Source organism: Piliocolobus tephrosceles, chromosome 15 (assembly GCF_002776525.5).
Source record: "Piliocolobus tephrosceles isolate RC106 chromosome 15, ASM277652v3, whole genome shotgun sequence".
NCBI classification, from domain to species: domain Eukaryota; kingdom Metazoa; phylum Chordata; class Mammalia; order Primates; family Cercopithecidae; genus Piliocolobus; species Piliocolobus tephrosceles.
The window spans coordinates 108,084,271-108,099,766 of NC_045448.1; the positions used below are offsets into that span (position 1 = coordinate 108,084,271).

At 42.5% G+C, this 15,496-nt stretch overlaps 1 protein-coding gene across 2 annotated transcripts in view; it reads left to right on the top strand.

Annotated features, from left to right (window-relative positions):
• The window catches only part of MRPS5 (mitochondrial ribosomal protein S5), a 36,360-nt gene extending 21,101 nt beyond the window's left edge, over window positions 1-15,259 (top strand). The window contains exons 8-12 of one of the 2 annotated variants that reach the window (XM_023211498.2): window positions 982-1,028; window positions 1,815-1,872; window positions 2,168-2,230; window positions 11,971-12,107; window positions 14,898-15,259. In XM_023211498.2, coding sequence (XP_023067266.2) covers window positions 982-1,028; window positions 1,815-1,872; window positions 2,168-2,230; window positions 11,971-12,107; window positions 14,898-15,122 — 530 coding nt within the window. In that variant the 3' untranslated portion in view covers window positions 15,123-15,259. Of the gene's footprint in view, window positions 1-981; window positions 1,029-1,814; window positions 1,873-2,167; window positions 2,231-11,970; window positions 12,108-14,813 lie in introns of both variants that reach the window. The other variant, XM_023211499.3, reaches the window with a different exon arrangement.
• The last annotated feature ends 237 nt before the right edge of the window (window positions 15,260-15,496 follow it).

Here is a 15,496-nt window from a genome sequence, read left to right on the forward strand (position 1 = left end):
GGTGTTTTTTCCCACCCTTTCTGATATTTTTTCCTTCCTGAGACAGGGTCTTGCTGTGTCACCCAGCATGGAGTACAGTCGCACCGTCACGGCTCACTGCACTCTCAACCTTCTGAGCTCAAGTGATCCCGCGAGCTCAGCCTCTTGAGTAGCAAGGATTACAGGCACCTACCACTATGCCTGGCTAATTTTTGTAGTTTTGGTAGAGACGGGGTCTCACTATGTTGCCCAGGCTCATTGTGAACTCCTGAGCTCAAGCAATTTGTCCATCTTGGCCTCCCAAAGTGCTGGGGTTATAGGCGTGAACCACCGCACCCGGCCCCTTTCTGATTATTTTAATCTATCTTCAAATGTCCAAAGTGATTTGCCTAATTAATTTGGAACATATTTAGTTTTTTAAAAATTGAGTGTATTTTATCTAGCTGTTTTTAAAAGGCGGCATCTAACCTTGGATTTTATAAATACATCTAAATTTGTTATTTCCAGGATGCTTCAAAACAGATCTCTGTAACCTCATGCTTTGTTATTGTTAGTTTTTTTGTTCTGGTTTTGTTTTGAGACAGGGTATTGCTCTATCTGGAGTGCAGTGGCGCAGTCATAGCTCACTGTACCCTCAAACTCCTAAACTCAAGTAATCCTCCCACCTCATCCTCCTGAGTATTTGGGACCACAGTCACGCACCAACATGCCTGGCAAATTTTTAAAATTTTGTTTTTAATAGAGACAGAGCATTGCTGTGTTGCTCAGGCTCGTCTCAAACTCCTGGGCTCAAGCGATCGTCCCACCTCAGGCTCCTAAAGTGCTGAGATTACGGATATGAGTCATCACACCAGCCTGTTACTGGTTTTGTATAGCAAGTCTTTTGTGGGTGGTAGAAAGATGAAGTGCTATGAAATATTGTAGGAGCAGAAACTTGACGTGGCGAAAACCACGTGGGCCAAATTTCTGTCTCTTTTCTTATTTTTGCTTTTTTGTTTAAAGGTTTTGCTCTTGGGAAAGCCACTGATCGGACGGACGCTTTCAGGAAAGTATGTGCGTTTTTTTCCTTTGTTGACACTCAGTAAAATATTAGTAAGTTATATGCTGGACACAGTGGGAACCACAAAGCAATAATAATTTGTCCCAGAACCTTCCCATGAGGCTTGCTGTCAAGAGTTAATTAGCTCGTAAAAATCAGTTTCAGAAGTACTTATATTCCTTTGCACCATTTTTTTAAATCAGATTTTTAATTGCCTAGCCAAGTTATGAGACAACTGTGAAAGTTTGAACACTGACAGAATGTTTGAAGATACTAAGGAATTGTTAATTTTTTTTTTTTTTTTTTGACACGTTGCCTCACTGTTGTCGCCCAGGCTGGGGTGCAATGGTGTGATCTCAGCTCACTGCAACTTCCGCCTCCTGAGTTCAAGCGATTCTCCTGCCTCAACCTCCCAAGTAGCTGGGATTACAGGTGCCCACCACCAGGCCTGGCTAATTTTTGTATTTTTGGTAGAGATGGGATTTCTCCATGTTGGTCAGACTGGTCTCGAACTCCTGACCTCGAGTGATTGGCCTGCCTCGGCCTCCCAAAGTGCTGGGATTATAGATGTGAGCCACCACGCCTAGCCAGGAATTATTGTTAATTTTTTTAGGGGTGATAGTGATATTGTGGTTAAGAGTTTTAAAAAATAAGTCTTTATATTTTAGAAGTATATACTAACCTTTTTGCATAAGTGAATTTTTAGTAATGAAACATTTTTAAAGGTATTTTTGGAATCCTTGAAAAGATGTGAATTTCAACATTAGATTTAAGAAAAGCATTTTCCTTCTTTCAGGCAAAGAACAAAGCAGTTCACTATTTGCATTATATAGAACGATATGAAGACCATACAAGTGAGTGCTAACCTATTTTTTTTTTTAATTTGCAGGATTACATTTGTTAAAGTGTGTGTGGTAATATATCTCTATAAGTATCTTTGTGTTTCTCTCTTACTACACTGTTACAAATATATGAAGTGTGAAAACAAATCTAAGAAGGTTACTAAAGTGAATGAAATCAGAGCTTACCATTTATCTTTGGTCAGTATGTGCTGGCTGTTGAGGCTGGTATAAATTGTTTTGCGATATTTGCAAAGGCTTATTAAAGCCACACACCTAATCCTTCCGTGTTTATGTTTTTACCCTCCAGTATTCCATGATATTTCATTAAGATTTAGAAGGACGCATATCAAGATGAAGAAACAACCCAAAGGTAACTTTAAAACTCTTCCCATTTGTCGATGATAAAGCAGAGAAATTATAACAGGTCTATCCTCTCCTCTATTTTTGTTCATCTTTAGTTGAACTCATCTTGGAAACACCAAAATGTAAAGGTTTATGTTAGGTTTAAGAATGATGAGGCTGTTGGAGAAATAAGAATAGTCAAGGCACACAGGCTCCTGTGAGCACAGGCCTGTTCCAGAAAAAATTTACGTGGGGAGAGCACATTGGAAACAGGAAATAGCACCTGAGCGATTGGTAGGGTTTGGAGGAGGGGGAACCTGAGTTCCTCATAGGGAATTCATTGATGCATTTAGGTGTTTCTATTCTAGCTTACTCAGGTCCAGGTGTTTACTGCTCATCACATTCTGATTGGATGCCTTCTGTGAGCTGGGTGCTGTGCTGGGCACTAGGGATGCTGCAGAGATGGCCTTTCCTGTTCTGTGGACAAGCAGGCAGGCAGGCAGAGTGCAACGTCATGGGCTAGGGCAGTCATGCCTAGTGGTCTCTGAGTGTAGGATTCTTGAACCTTCTGATTTGCATTTTACTGATTATATAAAATCAGTAAAAAATGATTTTATATAACTTTTGGTATTTAAATCTCAAAAAGTTTGAGTCAGAAGAGATAAAACGTTAAATTTTCATATCAAAGCTTCTAATACAACTTTGCTAGAGCCATGGCTTGGAAATAAATCAGGAGAAAAAACCCTCAAATACAGAATCAGTTGTGTTAATACACCAGAACCTGCCTTCTGCTTTAAAGCCATCATTAATGATTTAAGTGCTGGATAAAACCCACATATTTTGTCTTTAGAAAAGGTGTTAAGTGGACTTCAAGGTTTAGATCTGTGCTGTCCCATACAGCATCCACTACTCACTAGCCAGCCTGGCTATTGAGCACTTAACATGTGGCTATTGAGATGTGCTCTAATTGTCAAATACACACCAGAATTCAAATACCTAGTACAAAACAAGAATATAAAATCTCAAAAATATTATTGCATTGATTACATTTTAAATGATAATGTTTAGACATGTTGGGTTAATAAAACACGTCACTAGATAAACTTTTTAAAAAAAACTTGAAAAAATGTATCTATGAGAACATTTAAAATTATTATGGCTTCTGCTTATGGCTTGGATCATACTTATGTTGGGCAGCGTGGTTTAGACACATTTATATCTGAATGAGTTTTGAATGACTGCTACAATTTATATTTTAAAAATAATTTCTCTGGCAAGGTCCTCATATGTTTATGTATTATATTCATGTTTTCTTTTTTTTTGTACTTTAAGTTCTAGGGTACGTGTGCACAACGTGCAGGTTTGTTACATAGGTATCCATGTGCCGTGTTGGTTGGCTGCACCCATTAACTCATCATTTACATTAGGTATATCTCCTAATGCTGCCCCTCCCCTATCCCCCCTCCCCACAACAGGCCCCAGTTTGAGATGTTCTCCGCCCTGTGTCCAAGTGATCTCATTGTTCAGTTCTCACCTATGAGTGAGAACATGCGGTGTTTGGTTTTCTGTCCTTGCGATAGTTTGCTCAGAATGATGGTTTCTAGCTTCATCCATGTCCCTACAAAGGACATGAACTTACCCATTTTTATGGCTGCATAGTATTCCATGGTGAATATGTACCACATTTTCTTTCTTTTTTTTTTTTTTTTTGAGACGGAGTCTCGCTCTGTCGCCCAGGCTGGAGTGCATTGGCCCGATCTCAGCTCACTGCAAGCTCCTCCGCTCCCGGGTTCACGGCATTCTCCTGCCTCAGCCTCCCGAGTAGCTGGGACTACAGGCGCCCGCCACCTCGCCTGGCTAGTTTTTTGTATTTTTTAGTAGAGACGAGGTTTCACCATGTTAGCCAGGATGGTCTCGATATCCTGACCTGTGATCCGCCCGTCTCGGCCTCCCAAAGTGCTGGGATTACAGGCTTGAGCCACCGCGCCCGGCCAGGTGCCACATTTTCTTAATCCGGTCTGTCATTGATGGACATTTGGGTTGGTTCCACGTCTTTGCTATTGTGAATAGTGCCGCAATAAACATACGTGTGCATGTTTATAGTAGCATGATTTATAATCCTTTGGGTATATACCCTGTAATGGGATGGCTGGGTCAAATGGTATTTCTAGTTCTAGATCCTTGAGGAATCACCACACTGTCTTCCACAATGGTTGAACTAGTTTACACCCCCACCAACAGTGTAAAAGTGTTCCTATTTCTCCACATCTTCTCCAGCACCTGTTGTTTCCTGACTCTTTAATGATCGCCATTCTAACTGGTGTGAGATGATATCTCATTGTGATTTTGATTTGCAAAACCAGTGATGATGAGCATTTTTTCATGTGTCTATTGGCTGCATAAATGTCTTCTTTGTCAAGTGTCTGTTCATATCCTTTGCCTACTTTTTGATATCGTAGTTTAATTTTTTTCTTGTAAATTTGTTTAAGTTCTTTGTAGATTCTGGATATTAGCCCTTTGTCAGATGGGTAGATTGCAAAAATTTTCTCCTGTTCTGTAGGTTGCCTGTTCACTCTGATGGTAGTTTCTTTTGCCATGCGGAAGCTCTTTAGTTTAATTAGATCCCATTTGTCTATTTTGGCTTTTGTTGCCATTGCTTTTGGTGTTTTAGTCATGAAGTCCTTGCCCATGCCTATGACCTGAATGGTATTGCCTAGGTTTTCTTCTAGGGTTTTTATGGTTTTAGGTCTAACATTTAAGTCTTTAATCCATCTTGAATTAATTTTTGTATAAGGTGTAAGGAAGGGATCCAGTTTCAGCTTTGTACATATGGCTAGCCAGTTTTCCCAGCACCATTTATTAAATAGAGAATCCTTTCCCCATTTCTTGTTTTTGTCAGGTTTGTCAAAGATCCAATGGTTGTAGATGTGTGGTATTTCTGAGGCCTCTGTTCTATTCCGTTGGTCTGTATCTCTGTTTTGGTACCAGTACCATGCTGTTTTGGTTACTGTAACCTTGTAGTGTAGTTTGAAGTCAGGTAGCATGATGACTCCAGCTTTGTTCTTTTTGCTAGGGATTGTCTTGGCAATGTGGGCTCTTTTTTGTTCCATATGAACTTTAAAGTAGTTTTTTCCAATTCTGTGAAGAAAGTCATTGGTAGCTTGACGGGGATGGCATTGAATCTATAAATTACTTTGGGCAGCATGGCCATTTTCACGATGCTGATTCTTCCTATCCATGAGCACGGAATGTTCTTCCGTTTGTTTGTGTCCTCTTATTTTGTTGAGCAGTGGTTTGTAGTTCTCCTTGAAGAGGTCCTTCACATCTTTTGTAAGTTGGATTCCTAGGTATTTTATTCTCTTTGAAGCAATTGTGAATGGGAGTTCACTCATGATTTGACTCTGTTTGTCTGTTATTGGTGTATAAGAATGCTTGTGATTTTTGCACATTGATTTTGTATCCTGAGACTTTGCTGAAGTTGCCTATCAGTTTAAGGAGATTTTGGGCTGAGATGATGAGGTTTTCTAAATATAAAATCATGTCATCTGCAAACAGGGACAATTTGACTTCCTGTTTTCCTAACTGAATACCCTTTATTTCTTTCTCCTGCCTGATTGGCCTAGCCAGAAGTTCCAACACTATGTTGAATAGAAGTAGTGAGAGAGGGCATCCCTGTCTTGTGCCAGTTTTCAAAGGGAATGCTTTCAGTTTTTGCCCATTCAGTATGATACTGGCTGTGGGTTTGTCCTAAACAGTTCTTACTATTTTGAGATACGTTCCATCAATACCTAGTGTATTGAGAGTTTTTAGCATGAAGGGCTGTTGAGTTTTGTCAAAAAATCTGCATCTATTGAGATAATCATGTGGTTTTGAGATTTGGTTCTGTTTATATGCTGGATTACGTTTATTGATTTGCATATGTTGAACCAGTCTTGCATCCCAGGGATGAAGGTGACTTGATCATGTTGGAGAAACTTTTTGATGTGCTGCTGGATTTGGTTTGCCAGTATTTTATTGAGGATTTTCACATTGATATTCATCAGGGATATTGGTCTGAAATTCTCTTTTTTTGTTGTATCTCTGCCAGGCTTTGGTATCAGGATGCTGGCCTCATAAAATTTGTTAGGGAGGATTCCCTCTTTTTCTATTGATTGTAATAGTTTCAGAAGGAATGGTACCAGCTCCTCTTTGTACCTCTGGTAGAATTCGGCTATGAATCTGTCTGGTCCTGGACTTTTTTTGGTTGTTAGACTGTTAATTATTACCTCAGTTTCAGAGCCTGTTATTGGTCTATTCAGCAATTTAGCTTCTTCCTGATTTAGTCTTGGGAGGGTGTATGTGTCCAGGAATTTATCCATTTCTTCTAGATTTTCTAGTTTGTGTAGAGGTGTTTATAGTATTCTCTGATGGTAGTTTTTATTTCTGTGGGATCGGTGGTGATTTTTTAATTGTGTCTATTTGATTCTTCTCTCTTCTTTATTAGTCTTGCTAGCGGTCTATCAATTTTGTTGATCTTTTCAAAAAACCAGCTCCTGGATTCATTGATTTTTTTGAAGGGTTTTTTGTGTCTTTGTCTCCTTCATTTCTGCTCTGATCTTAGTTATTTCTTGCCTTCTGCTAGCTTTTGAATGTGTTTGCTCTTGCTTCTCTAGTTCTTTTAATTGTGATGTTAGGGTGTTGATTTTAGATCTTTCCTCCTTTCTCTTGTGGGCATTTAGTGCTATGAATTTCCCTCTACACACTGCTTTAAATATGTGCCACAGATTCTGGTATGTTGTATCTTTGTTCTCATTGGTTTCAAAGAACATCTTTATTTCTGCCTTCATTTCGTTATGTACCCAGTAGTCATTCAGGAGCAGGTTTTTCAGTTTCCATGTAGTTGTGTGGTTTTGAGTGAGTTTCTTAATCCTGAGTTCTAGTTTGATTGCTCTGTGGTCTGAGAGACAGTTTGTTATAATTTCTGTTCTTTTACGTTTGCTGAGGAGTGCTTTACTTCCAATTATGTGGTCAGTTTTGGAGTAAGTGCAATGTGGTACTGAGAAGAATGTATATTCTGTTGATTTGGGGTGGAGAGTTCTGTAGATGTCTATTAGGTCTGCTTCCTGGATGTCCTTGGTAACCTTCTGTCTCGTTGATCTGTCTAATATTGACAGTGGGGTGTTAAAGTCTCCCATTATTATTATGTGGGAGTCTGAGTCTCTTTGATGGTCTCTGAGGGCTTGCTTTTTGAATCTGGGTGCTCCTGTATTGGGGGCATATATATTTAGGATAGTTAGCTCTTCTTGTTGAATTGATCCCTTTACCATTATGTAATGGCCTTCTTTGTCTGTTTTGATCTTTGTTTTTTTAAAGTCTATTTTATCAGAGACTAGGATTGTAACCCTTGCTTTTTTTTTTTTTTTTTTTTTGCTTTCCATTTGCTTGGTAGATCTTCCTCCATCCCTTTATTTTGAACCTATGTGTGTCTCTGCATGTGAGATAGGTCTCCTGGATACAGCAAACTGATGGGTCTTGACTCTTTATCCAATTTGCTAGGCTGTGTCTTTTAATTGGGGCATTTAGCCCATTTACATTTAAGGTTAATATTGTTATGTATGAATTTGATCCTGTCATTATGATGTTAACTGGTTATTTTGCCAGTTAGTTGATGCAGTTTCTTCCTAACATTGATGGTCTTTACAATTTGACATGTTTTTGCAGTGGCTGGTACCGGTTGTTCCTTTCCATGTTTAGTGCTTCCTTCAGGAGCTTTTGTAAGGCAATCCTGGTGGTGACAAAATCTCTCAGCATTTGCTTGTGTGTAAAGGATTTTATTTTTCCTTCACTTATAAAGCTTAGTTTGGCTGGATATGAAATTCTGGGTTGAAAAATTCTTTTAAGAATGTTGAATATTGGCCCCCACTCTCTTCTGGCTTGTAGAGTTTCTGCTGAGAGATCTGCTGTTAGTCTGATGGGCTTCCCTTTGTGGGTAACCTGACCTTTCTCTCTGGCTGCCCTTAATATTTTTTCCTTCATTTCCACCTTGGTGAATCTGACAATTATGTCTTGGGGTTCTCTTCTCGAGGAGTATCTTGGTGGCGTTCTCTGTATTTCCTGAATTTGGATGTTGGCCTGTCTTGCTAGGTTGGGGAAGTTCTCCTGGATAATATACTGAAGAGTGTTTTCCAGCTTGGTTCCATTCTCCCTGTCACTTTCAGGTACACCAATCAAATGTAGATTTGGTCTTTTTACATAGACCCACATTTCTTGGAGGCTTGTTCGTTTCTTTTTACTCTTTTTTCTCTAAACTTCTCACTTCATTTCATTCATTTGATCTTTAATCACTGATACCCTTTCTTCCACTTGATCGAATCGGCTGCTGAAGCTTGTGGATTTGTCACGTAGTTCTCGTGCCATGGTTTTCAGCTCCCTTAAGTCATTTAAAGTCTTCTCTGCACTATTTATTCTAGTTAGCCATTTGTCTAATCCTTTTTCAAGGTTTTTAGCTTCCTTGTGATGGAGTTCGAACATCCTCCTTTAGCTCGGAGAAGTTTGTTATTACCGACTTTCTGAAGTCTCCTTCTGCCAACTTGTCAAAGTCATTCTCCGTCCAGCTTTGTTCTGTTGCTGGCAAGGAGCTGGGATCCTTTGGAGGAGAAGAGGCACTCTGGTTTTTAGAATTTTCAGCTTTTCTGTTCAATTTCTCCCCATCTTTGTGGTTTTATCTACCTTTGGTCTTTGATGATGGTGATGGGGATGTCCTTTCTAGAAGTTTGTTAGTTTCCCTTCTAACAGTCAGGGCCCTCAGCTGCAGGTCTGTTGGAGTTTGCTGGAGGTCCACTTCACACCCTAGTTGCCTGGGTATCACCAGTGGAGGCAGCAGAGCTGGAAATATTGCTGCCTGATCCTTCCTCTTGAAGCTTTGTCTCAGAGGGGCAACCGGCTGTATGAGGTGTCAGTCGGCCCCTACTGGGAGGTGTCTCTCAGGCTACACGGGGTGAGGGACCCACTTGAGGAGGCAGTCTGTCCATTCTCAGAGCTCAAACACCATGCTGGGAGAACCACTGCTCTCTTCAGAGCTGTCAGACAGGGACGTTTAAGTCTGCAGAAGTTTCTGCTGCCTTTTGTTGAGCTATGCCCCGCACACAGAAGTGGGGTCTACAGAGGCAGGTGGGCCTTGTTGAGCTGCAGTGGGCTCCACCCAGTTTGACCTTCCTGGCCGCTATGTTTACCTGCTCAAGCCTCAGCAATTGCGGATACCCCTCCCCCAGCCAGGGCTGCTGCCTCACTGCTTGATCTCGGACTGCTGTGCTAGCAGTGAGCAAGGCTCTGTGTGCGTGGGACCTGCTGAGCCAGGCACGGGATGTAATCTCTGGGTGTGCCGTCTGCTATGACCATTGGAAAAGCGCAGTATGTAGGGGGCAGTGTCCCAATTTTCTTGGTACAGTCTGTCACAGCTTTCCTTGGCTAGGAAAGGGAAATCCCCTGACCCCTCGTGCTTCCCAGGTGAGGCGATGCCTCACCCTGCTTCATGGGCTGCACCCACCGTCCAACCGGTCTCAGTGAGATGAACCAGGTACCTCAGTTGAAAATGCAGAAATCAGCTGTCTTTTGCGTCACTCACGCTGGGAGCAGCAGACCAGAGCTGTTCCTATTCGGCCATCTTGGAACGAAATCCTATTCAAATGACTGCTGTAATTTTAATTTAATTGAAGAAGCTACCTTTTAAAATCTTTCCTGTCTTCTAATCAAAGCTGTGTTTTTCAGGTTTTTGTATTATCTAGACCATTACACATTTCCTAAATACATACACATTTATAGACATTTTGTACATACATGTTCAACTAGGCATTTCCTAAACGACGTCGCCTATGTGTTACCAGTTCTGTAGGAGATAGAAAAGGTGTTACTCCAAAAAGGATGGCAGAACTGGATTAAGGAAAGGCACCAAAAGTGTTTGTGCATCTTTGTGAATGTTGCAGTCATTGATGCACTGCCATGCAATATGAATCTCCCAAGAGAAATGGAGACTGTGGTGTTCCCAAATTTATTTCACCATGGAACACTTCTGCCTCGGCTGTAGAACACTGTTCAGTTCCACACACAGCACTGCAAAACGTGGCCATATTTATTCAGTGTTCTGCCTGGAAGGTAGTGAAATCATTACCATCAGACCGACCGCGACCACGACCACGTGGGTGTTGGTGTGTGTGTCACGCAGTGGCAGCGTTCATGCACTGTCTGTGCTGGTCCAGGTACTGTATTACACACCTTCACGGTGCTCACCAGCAGCCCTGCCAAGTAAGTATTTTAAGGGGGCCCTTCTTGTCACGGTTATCCAGTGAGCAGTGGCAGGGTAGAGGCTGCCTCTCAGCTCCTTCCAGAATCTGCACGATGCCCCTTTCCACGTGTACCTTTCTCTAGGTGTGTGCGCACCTGCGCTCATCCAGACATGGATGGCACCTGTTCTGTGTGTAAATAACCACCTGGAAGAACAAAGGACCCCATTGTGACCTGTCTTTAGCTATCCTCTTAAGTTCCTGCATGCTCTGGCATAATTATGGAGGCCACAGTTCATTGACCCTTTCAAGTAAAGGAATAGTTCTTGACCATAAAAAGTCAAACTAGAAAGCCAGTAACGTCCAACTTCCAGAGGAGATCTTCTGCCGTGGAGCATAAGAGGTGTGTGCTGAGTTTTATGTCTGGCAAATAAGAATGTTAGAGGCCAAACTTGGGCCCTGCAGCTCCCTCACTCCACCTGCATTTGCCAGATGCTGCTGTAGGCTCTGGGGACACTGCGGTGAGCAAACAATATCCTGGCCCTTATGGGGGCCATCTTCCATTCAGGGGAAACATTGGATAAACAGGTTTTGTTGAATGACCTAATCAGGGTGCTGTGTTAGAGTACAAGGGAGGAAGGCAGAAGGAAGGATGCCACCTTGAATAGCATGGTCACAGAAGGCCTGTCTGAGGAGGAGCAGTTTGAATGGGACCTTGAAGAAGAGAAGGAGCCAAGGGGGCAGAGCTGGGAGGACATTCCAGGCAGAGGGAGTCCCAAGTGCAGTCCTTAAGGTGAGGAAGCCAGCAGGAGGTGTCATGTGTCTAGATGAGGTCAGGGAGGTGGGCGGGACTCTCAGGCACAGAAGGCTCTGAATAGGCCATGCCATTCTTTATTTTAATCTCGAGAACAGTGGGAAGGAGGGATCTTTAAATGGGGAATGACGTGTTTGGTTTCTGTTTTTAAAGCTCTCTGGAGAAGGGATTATAGGCAGAAAAGGGTAGGGCAAATGGCTGGAGGGGAGACCCCCCCAAGATTTAGAGGCCAACAAGAAGGGGAGCACAGGCCAGTAGCTAGGAGGAAGGCCAGGAGAGGCTGTGTTACCAAAACAGAAAGAAGAGCTTCTCCAGGAGGAGGAAGTGGACCAGTCTGCTCAGGTAACGTAACTATCAAGGAGGGTGAGGTGTGTCCCTCCATCCTTAGTTAACGTGAGTCTGGAGTGTCAGGAATTTTCATGCATGTTTGTTAATCTCAATAACAATCCTGTTTCTTTGCCCTGGATACGTGTTCAAGATATTTGTAGGTGTCATCTTTTTAATCCTTGTAGTATCCTGTTGAAGTGTCATCTTGGAAGTTAAGTAAGTTGTCAAGGGTCAGCTCACTAGGAAGTGGTGATACCAGAATGTGAACCAGTTTCCTGAAGCCCAGCGTGAAGCCATGCGAACGTCAGCAGGGCAACTCCTCCCGCCACAGGCGAGCGGGCTGTCTTTCACCCGGTTCTCCCTTTCTAGGTTACGGCCTCCGCTGCCACAGAGCCATCATCACCATCTGCCGGCTCATTGGCATCAAAGACATGTACGCCAAGGTCTCTGGGTCTGTTAATATGCTCAACCTCACCCGGGGCCTCTTCCATGGGCTCTCCAGACAGGTAACCCTGCCCCGGGGTCTGAAACAGAAGTTCTAGTTTGTATTTCAGTTGTGTGTGTTGGGGCTGCGATGCCCTGGGGCCTCCTGGAGATGCTTTCCTGGGACCACCTGAGGAGTTGGGCATTCTTTGCTGTCTGTGACTGTGTCAGTTTAGTTAAATCCACTGATGAGTTCATGAAAATTACCTTATAAAAAGTATTTCATGGGTTTTTCTAAGTCGCATTTTTTAAAGCCAGTAATTACAGTCTACATGTTATTAGGAAAATAACACATGCTTGTTCTAAAGCTCCAACAGTATGGAAAAGTAAAATCAAAAGAGAAAGTCTATTTCCTAATTTAGTCCTTTCAGTTGGAGCTAGGGTGAAGCACCCAGGGTACCTCTTCCTCCATCCCTTTATTTTGAACCTATGTGTGTCTCTGCATGTGAGATAGGTCTCCTGGATACAGCAAACTGATGGGTCTTGACTCTTTATCCAATTTGCTAGGCTGTGTCTTTTAATTGGGGCATTTAGCCCATTTACATTTAAGGTTAATATTGTTATATATGAATTTGATCCTGTCATTATGATGTTAACTGGTTATTTTGCCAGTTAGTTGATGCAGTTTCTTCCTAACAAGAAACTGCTTTCGTTTATTGAGCACATGTTATATGCTTTCGTTTCGTTTATTGAGCACATGTTATATGCCAATGTGATAGAACCTTTACATACATATCTCAGTTCAAGACTACACCTGTTACCTGTGTAGGTGGTTCGGACTGATGCCTGGGTTGGTGCGAACTCTGAACATTAACATGCCAGGTTACTTTTCCTCATAGGTGGGAGCCCTGGGCCCGGCTCCCAGTCACCCACCATGGAGGGCAGGGCTGTGGCTGCACCGGCCCCCCGTTCTTGGGCAGCCGCCGTACCTGCCCAGCAGGGCTGGCCTGTCTCCTGAAAGGATGGGTAGACCTCAGCACGGTGGATGAGCAGAAAAGACAACCAGGTTCAGTGGGCTCCATTTGCTGACGCTGTTAGCTGAGGACTCTGGCAGACTTCCTGGCACTTCAGGAGTATAGTAGTGGGTTTTAGTTAGAGTGATCCATGGAGAAATTTTACATGTCTCTGTTTAAAATAGGAAAATTAAAAGAAAAAGAAGGGTTTGGGTAAAAGCTTTCTGTTTTCTGAACAGCTTTTGTGTGTGGGTACTGTCTAAACAGCCTTCAGAGCACTTCCAAGTGGAAACGTTAGAGGTTTAATTAAGGTGTTGGTTTTATTTATGATCCAGTAGACTTGTTCTGTTTTTGGGTTTTTTTTTGTTTGTTTTTGTTTTTTGAGACGGAGTCTCGCTCTGTCACCACGGTTTGGAGTGCAGTGGCTCCATCTCAGCTCACTGCAATGTCCGCCTCCTGGGTTCAAGCGATTCTCCTGCCTCACCCTCCTGAGTAGCTGGGACTACAGGCACGTGCCACCATGCCCGGCTAATTTTTATATTTTTAATAGAGACGGGGTTTCAACATGTTGGTCAGGCTGGTCTTGAACTCCTGACCTCATGATCCACCTACCTTGGCCTCCTAAAGTGCTGGGGTTACAGGCATGAGCCACTGTGCCTGGCCTAGGCTTGTTCTTTTATGTGTTATTTTTGTTTTCTGTTAGTCTTTTAAACCTTCTGATGTAGTTACCATATATCATCTCTCCTAAAATGCCATCAGCTATAAAAGGTTGCGTTATTTAATATGTCACTCAAAAAGGAAAAGGTGCCACCAATTTAGCTGATGTGCCTTTGATTGAAAGATACACCAATATAAGTTATTTTATTTTGTTTGTGGAATGGCTCATCTCTTTTCTAATTTCAAACATACATAGAATAGTGCAAGGCAGCCATAAGGCCTGGGATCATGGGATTGACATAGCAGGTATGTCATTGTACCCTGAATAACGTCTCCTGAACTGATCTGCCTGCTTCCAGATCTCTGTGGCTTCCCTCTGCAATGAATCCCCATGGCCGTCACCCAGCTCATGACCAGTCTTGCTGCTTAGTACCACCCCCAGTTATTTTGAACCAAATCTCAGACATTTTATTTCACCCCTAAATATTTCAGCGTGTATCTTTGAAAAGATAAGGATTTTTAAAAATACCCTGTAATACTATTACCATACCTAAAAAATTAACAGTAACTTGTATCATCAAATATCCAATCAGTGTTCATACAAATGAACAAATTCCATTTGTTAGATTAAAAAAAAATTTTTTTTACACAATATGTTCAAATCAGCTTGCAGAACAGGTTAATGTATGTTTTTGCTATGCCTTTTAAATAGGTTCCCCTCGTCTACTGCCCCCCCCCGCCCTGCCCCCTTTTTTTGTTGAGGAAACGATTTTTTGTTGAGGAAACCAGGTTGTTTGTTTTGTGGTGCTTCCTGGCCTGTTGCTGACTGAAATACCTGTAGGGTCCTTCATGTCTTATCTCCCCTATATTTACTGTAAATTGGTAGTTAGATCTAGGGTGTTGGTGAGATTCACGTGCAGTGTTTGGCACAGCATGGTGCATAATCAGGAGGGTTTAGAAGGCAAGAGACCAGAGGCCAAGGCCCTTCCTCTGTCCCAGTTTGGGGTGGGCAGATGCGGCAGGTGAGGCTGAAATGGCTCCACCCGTGACAGGTTATTAGAGTTTAGCCACAAAACACATTAACCCAAATCCACTGAAATGGCCTTTGAATTCCCCCAGGCTGTACTCCTCTGGCCTGTGGAAGTTCCTGCTCTTGATGTTGCAAATGTGCTTCAGACCTAATCTGTTCCGAATCTGGTCTAGGAAACCCATCAGCAGCTGGCTGATAAGAAGGGTCTCCATGTTGTGGAAATGCGGGAGGAATGTGGCCCTCTGCCCATTGTGGTGGCCTCCCCCCGGGGGGCCCTGAGGAAGGATCCAGAGCCAGAAGAGGAGGTTCCAGACATCAAACTGGACTGGGAAGACGTGAAGGCTGCGCAGGGAATGAAGCGCTCTGTGTGGGCTAATTTAAAGAGAGCCGCCACGTAAGCTCTCCGGCCTTGTACCTAGGAGAGACCAGGACAGACTCAGCCCCTCACAGCTTGGGGCATGGCCTTGGTTTTTGTTTGTTTTGCGGAAAGTTTAATCTGTAAACTCTTCAGAAATAAATAATTACAGCTTTCGTTTATTGAGCACATGTTATATGCCAATGTGATAGAACCTTTACATACATATCTCAGTTCAAGACTACTTTAAATATTCATCCAGAGTAACAAAAGTAAATGAATTAGGGAGACGGGGCTAATAATTTGACCCGATCGGTAATAATGTACACAGTGGTAATCGCTATAGCAATTATAGCTGATATATATGAACTCATTCATCCAAAGTGAACGTGATTAACTTCATTTGACAGAGCAGTT